This window comes from Lacerta agilis, chromosome Z (assembly GCF_009819535.1).
Source record: "Lacerta agilis isolate rLacAgi1 chromosome Z, rLacAgi1.pri, whole genome shotgun sequence".
NCBI lineage: Eukaryota > Metazoa > Chordata > Lepidosauria > Squamata > Lacertidae > Lacerta > Lacerta agilis.
Window position 1 is genome coordinate 22,657,663 of NC_046331.1, and position 6,832 is coordinate 22,664,494.

General features: G+C 42.4%; 1 protein-coding gene across 4 annotated transcripts in view; it reads left to right on the forward strand.

Annotated features, from left to right (window-relative positions):
• The window catches only part of DCX (doublecortin), a 99,548-nt gene extending 93,082 nt beyond the window's left edge, over nt 1-6,466 (forward strand). For all 4 annotated transcript variants that reach the window (XM_033137443.1, XM_033137444.1, XM_033137445.1 and 1 more), the window contains exon 7: nt 5,949-6,466. In XM_033137443.1, coding sequence (XP_032993334.1) covers nt 5,949-6,005 — 57 coding nt within the window. In that variant the 3' untranslated portion in view covers nt 6,006-6,466. The remainder of the gene's footprint in view (nt 1-5,948) is intronic.
• The last annotated feature ends 366 nt before the right edge of the window (nt 6,467-6,832 follow it).

A 6,832-nucleotide genomic window follows, 5' to 3' on the forward strand; every position in this document is an offset into this window, starting at 1 on the left:
TGCCTGCACCACTGCAAGAGTTTGCGAGGGCGGGAGGGGTACCTGGACTGCTGCGCTGGAAATAGCCAGATGGTGGTAAGGCAGTCACTGGCTAAGCTGCAGTCTAGTAATTATAAAGGATGTCTATGCTTGATTCTGCATGGGGCTGACATTTTGGTTGGTGGTGCAATCAACTGTCAGGGCTCACCCACTCTTCTGTGTCAGTTTCCCCCTGGAAAACCCAATCTTCAGCGCTGAATTGGAGCAAATTGGGTTTTCTGCAGATTGATGTTTGCTCCAATTTAGCACTTAAGAGTGAGTCCTCTGGGGGAAAGCAGCAAGGAAAAGGCAAAACCACTTGAAGCCATGCCTAGAAAGCACAGGACAAGTGAGAAACTGCTCAGACTTGTGCTTTCTAGGCATGAGAAAAGTGGAAGTGGAAGAGCCCTCATACAGAATTCCTATTGCGCCATGCTGTCCAGGCACAGACCCACTCTTTAAAGCTCTGTGTCCAAGTGTGGGTTTTTTGTCCAGACTGTGTTTTACCATTGAATTGGAGCAAATGGCAATGCATAGAAAACCCAATTGCCGTTTGCTCCAATTCAGTGGTAAAACATGGATTCTCCCAGGGAAAGTGCTGGGACAAAAAACCAAAACAAAACTGTTTGGACATGGAGCTTTAAAGCCTGGGGCTATGCCTAGAAATGCAACACAAAAGGAAGTCTGGATGAGTCATTAGTCTCAGCTGTCCATCTACATTTTAGCAAGAATAGTGTATTGACCTTCCAGGATTGTTGTAAAATGTAAAGGTTACTGAAATCCTTTGAAAACAAACATACAGTGTGTGTGTGTGTGTGTGTGTGTGTGTGTGTGTGTGTGTACACATACACATACATGTTTTTGTGCATGATGTGTAATGTTTTCAAATAACTATCCAGACAGAGATACTTGTAAAAATGATTGTCATTCTGGAAAGTACATTCTTTCATCCTCATTTATATGTACAACAGATATAGTCACCTGTTGTATGTCTTGGGTGAGCAGGAAATAAGGCATATTGTATCATGAAAGCTGAAATGAATAGAAAGTGTTGGTTAAGAATAGAGACATTGTATGTTGTGATCATAGTCACTTTCTACTCCAGACAATGGCCTGAGAATACCCTCATCATTGTTGTGGCATTCCACCCGCCAAGCCCCCAAACCATGGAAATTGTTTCCAGTTATACATTACTACAAATGATTTCCATTGATTTGGGATGAGCAAACATCCCACCCCAGGAAATCTCCTTCATAAATTATCCAGATTAATAAACTTGATCAGTTTCCAAAACATCATCTCCAAACCTCTGGACCTATTTAGATTATTTCTAAATAGCTAATCTGGTTATGTTTCGTATTTGACCAGAAGTGAAATGGATCCATAAGGGTAGACTCCCTAAATACAGGCTTTAATTACAGGTTTGTTGCAATTTCCTGACATCTCTTTCTCTGACTTGTTAACACTCTATTTCTCCACATGAATGCTTGCAGGCACTGAAAAAGTATTGTGCAAACCAACCCTTAATAAGGACAGTCAGTCAGCAGGAGCTTTCAGAGATGGTAGTTTACATCAAAATTCTTTTCAAATCCTAATTGTGTGTGTTTCCTCTGCCCAGATTTTTCCCACTGTATATTTTCTATAGGAACTTTCTGCTGCCATCATAATGAGATACAGCCAAGTGAGACCCTGGTGATCCTCTACAATGTCTTCTTAAGATCAGTGAAAAGGATGACAGTTCAGGGGCAATAAAAGTTCCTTTGAGCAAGTGATGCTTATACATGAATCTAAAGGAACTGAAATGAATGTGATGGCTCTGTGTATTAACTGCATCCATCACTAATGATGATTTTGTTCAACGTTCCTGGGGCTTCATTTGAATGGTGGTTTTGATTGAAACTGTAGCAGAAATATATTCTGAAACAATACCACATGCCACAAGCTCCCTCTGCTCACCAATGAAACCAAAAGTGAAGGTTTTAGGTCCTAAACCTATTCATTCCCCACATTTCATCAGCATCCAGTTCACATAGCATTTCATTTTTCACCTGTCTATTTCACTTTCTGGAAGGTGTAGATTTTCAAGGAAAGATCAGCACCAGAAAGGCAATGAAAAAGGGAGGTACTCCAACTATGTCACCTGTAGGCTGTAGTGGACCACAGTGGAGCAGGTGCTGTTACCAGCTTACAGAAGATTTCGGGTAGCTGGGATGAGGTTTGGGTTCTTTAAATGCATTCATTGAAGATTTAAAAATACAGTATCAGGGAAAGACCTTAGTTATATGAAGCCCTGCAGGAGGCCAATTGATGCCCTCCCCACAGCCAGTTTAAGTCCTTGCCCAGCTTTGGGAAGGAGGCAGGATGACTCTAGGACCCTGTCAGAGCCCCTTCACTCCTGAATGGTCAGGAGGTTGTGGACTCTCTTTGCTTTGAGGTTTTAAAGCAGTTGTTGGGTGGCCATCTGTCATGGATGCTTTAGTTGAGATTTCTGCATTGCAGGGGTTTGGACTAGATGGCCCTTTGGGTCCCTTCCAACTCTAAGAGTCTATGCTTCTATGACTGAGTTTACTTGTGTGCCGCTTTTTGCACAATAGCTGCGCCAAAAGCAGCTTACAGCAAGCATTTGAAACATCAAAGTAGAGAGAATTGAAAATACAAATATACAAAGTGCAGAGCATGTCAGTAAATTAAAATTAAAAAATCCATGCACTAAAACAATTTTAAGGTTCATGCCAGGTGGTCCTCCCTGAGGAGACCATTCCATAAACAGGAGACTACTAGAGAGAAGGCTTATTTTCTTTCCCCCACACTCCATTGGAGATGGCATTCAGTGAAGAGCCTCAGATAATGATATCAGATTCTTGACAGGTTTATATGGGGAAAGGAAGTCCTTTAGGTATAGCAGTCCTGAGTCATATAAAGATTTAAAGGTCAAAAATAGCACTATGAGTGGAACCCAGAAACCAGCTGGCAACCAGTGCTGTTAGGACAGAATAGGTGTTATATGCTCATGCCTTTTCCTAGTTAACCATGTAGCTGCCACATCTGCAGTAGCTGTAGTTTCCACACAGTCTTCAAAGGCAGCCCCATTTGCTAACTGTCATCCCTGACTACTCTCTATGCTGACTGGGACAGATGGGCATTGGAGTGACAAATAATGCTGCTAAAGATGCCCTTGTAACAGCGCTCATGAGCACTTAGTCCCTAGGAAGATGAAGAGCAGATCAGGAAGTGGGCTAGAGGTCAGGAAAGGCATCCTAAACTGGTGTTAATCCAGAACTGGTGCTATATGTTCATACCTTCTTGTTCCAGTTAACAATCGGAGAGACACTTGTGCCTTGCAACACTTGGCTAAATGACCAAATATGAGATTGATAGGACTCCTTAGAAGGTCACGACTCCAGCAGACCTCTTCCTTTATGCTTAGAATTTAAAGTGAAATATGGAGAAAAGCTTCATCAAAATTTGCGGAACTTCTGGAAACATGCTGAGCAGTAGAGCAGGGGTCCCCAAACTAAGGCCTGGGGGCCCGATGCGGCCCAATTGCCTTCTCAATCTGGCCTGTGGACAGTCCAGGAATCAGCGTGCTTTTAAATGAGTAGAATGTGTCCTTTTATTTAAACTGCATCTCTGGGTTATTTGTGGGGCCAGCCTCGTGTTTTTACATGAGTGGAATGTGTGCTTTTATTAAAAATTCATCTCTGGGTTATATATATATATATACACACATACATACACACACACACACACACACACACACACACTTTTATTCACGTAGCCAACAGGCCATTGCGACTAAAAATACTGATAAAACAGATAAAAATACTGGAGAAAGACCAGTCAAGTACACAAATATATAAATATACTGATAAATCATATGAAACCCCCAGGCTAAAAGGCCGTTCAAATGGTGGCCTCGTTCGAGTTGTCTTTCAAATTGTGGCCCTTAGTCTCATTGCCCTCTCAATGAATCTGGCGACCTTCTCTGTTGTCTGGATGTTCTGGTCCGCTAACAAGTAAAACATTGCAGCCGCTGATGAGCGACCTGGGACAGAAAGTAGGAGGGGAGTAATAATCTCGCTCCTCAGGTCTTTGTACCAGGGGGGCATCTCTGGGTTATTTGTGGGGCATAGGAATTTGTTCATATATGTTTTTCAAAATATAGTCTGGCCCCCCACAAGGTCTGAGGGACAGCGGACCAGCCCCCTGCTGAAAAAGTTTGCTGACCCCTGCAGTAGAGCATATGCTTTGCATGCAAAAGATCCCAAATTCAATCCCTCGGACTATAAAAAGTTCATGTCTGAAACGCAGGAAAACCATTAAAGCCCTAGACAGAAAATAACTTTTTGAGTCTGTGTTTGGATCAAGCTGTACTAGCTACCCAAATTCCTACTATAGAGCCAGAAAATCTGGACTTTGACAACAACACTACTTATTGGAACTGGGGGGGGGGGGTCTCTGTCCACAAGCAAGTGGAAACTGGGCATACCAACCACCCCACTGTATCTTTTTAGTTCATCAAAATGCTCAAATGCTGGCAATTCTACTCCATTAAGCAATGAAAGACATGCAGATAATGACAATGTTTTAGCAGGCATTTTTCTATTCCCTTATAAGGACACTTTTTAAAAATGTTGAGATTAATGCTACATTCTGCCAGCTGCAAAGAAGTACTGTATAATTGTATGTTGCTAGTGCTGTCACAGTAGCCTTCTGGGACAGGACTGCCTGTAGCAGCTCTAGGGTCTTCTAATTTTCCATCCCATGCTCCCTCCCATGCTCCTATGACGGATCATGGTATTGCATGAAAACTCATCTTCAAACATAGTGTGATGGCGTTGTTCTCATTTGCAGTGACAGGTGGATCGTGTGAAAAAATGGTTCACCAACAGAGGAAAATATCTTCCTATATACATAAAAATGTAAGGGTGTCATCACCTAGCTCCAATTTCAGGATTTGTAGTGCCACATCACAATCCTGATTTTGTATGAAATGAGGGTGGGAGAAAGTGAGAAGGGAAAAGTGGTGGTTTAGAGCAACAGAAGATGCTTGAATACAGCAAGGATAGAGAAAGCTAAGAGGAAAACAATGGTTTTAAACAACACTAAATGTTTGAGTGTTGTTGTTGTTCAGTTGTTCAGTCGTGTCCGACTCTTCGTGACCCCATGGACCAGAGCACGCCAGGCACGCCTATCCTTCACTGCCTCTCGCAGTTTGGCCAAACTCATGTTAGTAGCTTCGAGAACACTGTTAGTAGCTTCGAGAACAATGTTTGAGTAAAGTACCTTAATACAATGAAATATTTGAGGGCCCTGCATCCTTTATCTCTCTCACATGAGGCAGCTGAGGAATGGAATAGAGAAGTTTCGGCATAGTGAGAAGGATGGTACACTGAAAGGGGAAGAAGTGGCTGTTCTAAACAATGACAGAAGTCTGAGTAAAGTGGAGATGGAAAGTCACACAGGGAAAATGGCAGTTTCAAACAATGGCATGGCAGAGGTTTGAGTAAAGTAAGAATGGAGCAAAAGTGAGAGAGAAAAGTAGCAATTTTTAACAATGGAAGAGGTTTGAGTACAGTGATCAGGAGATGGCAATGAAGGGAGAGGAAGAAGCAGTTTAAAACAAGATTTGGGTTAAAATCAGAATTCCCTGGAAAGAGGAATAGATTTTTAAACCAGTCTGAGAATTGTAACTCTGTAAGGGGAACAGCGGTCAGTTAACTACTCTCAGTACCCTTAGCAAACTACAGTTCCCAGGATTATTTGGGGGAAACCATGTTTAAAGTGGTATGACACTGCTTTAAATGTATACTGCAGATTGGGCCTAAGTCTGCAATGATTATTTGTGCACTGAGTCACTGAAGCAATTCCTCATTGATGCAGAAGAGGCTAATTGTGGGAGTTAACACGTTTTCCCTTTCTCCTTACAGGACTTGTACCTGCCTCTATCCTTGGACGACTCTGATTCCCTTGGAGACTCCATGTAAAGAAACCCCCTTCCCTGTGTCCACACTCCATTTTAGATATAGCACCACACTTCTGCCAAAAGGAGCAGTGAGGTCACTGGTGCAAATCCAAGGATACAAAAGTTATGTCTTTTCTTTTCTTTTCTTTTCCTTTCCTTTCCTATATTTCTCCTCTGTGCCACAAAACCAACACCTATGAATCCACAGAGGTAAAGGGATACCGATCATCTGAGTAACTTCATAGGAAAGATAAGTGGCCATTATTGGCAGCTTGAAGTCAGAAGGCTTGAATCCTCATGCTCTTCTCACACATTTTAGCTCAAACGTTTCCTTTTCTTAAAAAAACACCCCTATGATGTACTGGCTTTTTTTATTTGGCTGCCAGTCAGGTGACAAGTTTCTTTTGCAAATGTTCCATTAGCAACTCTGTCCAAAGCCCAAGAGTGGAAACAGGTCTATCCACCAGCACCTTCCCCCCACCCTTCCAAATACCAATGAATACCAGCAACTCTGCAAAAGCAGACCTGTTTCCAATGTTGGGTCTCTGAGTTTAACACCTACATATTGTCTGATGTTAACTCACAGCCAGTGGGAGGCAACTCTTGTCTCTTTGTGAACATCCATATAAGTACAAGTGTGACTGGACAATGCTAAGAAATAAAGAGCTACATATCGTGATTTTCTCCTCAAATAGGACACAGGGATATGTTTTAATAAACACACAAATTGTTTTAGCGGGGTGGGATTTGGGAAGCCACCCTGCTGGCTCTGCTTGCCAACTCGCTCTCCATCTTTTCCTCTTCCTCAGTTGTACCTCAATCTCCCAACCCACTCAGCTGAGCAAAATT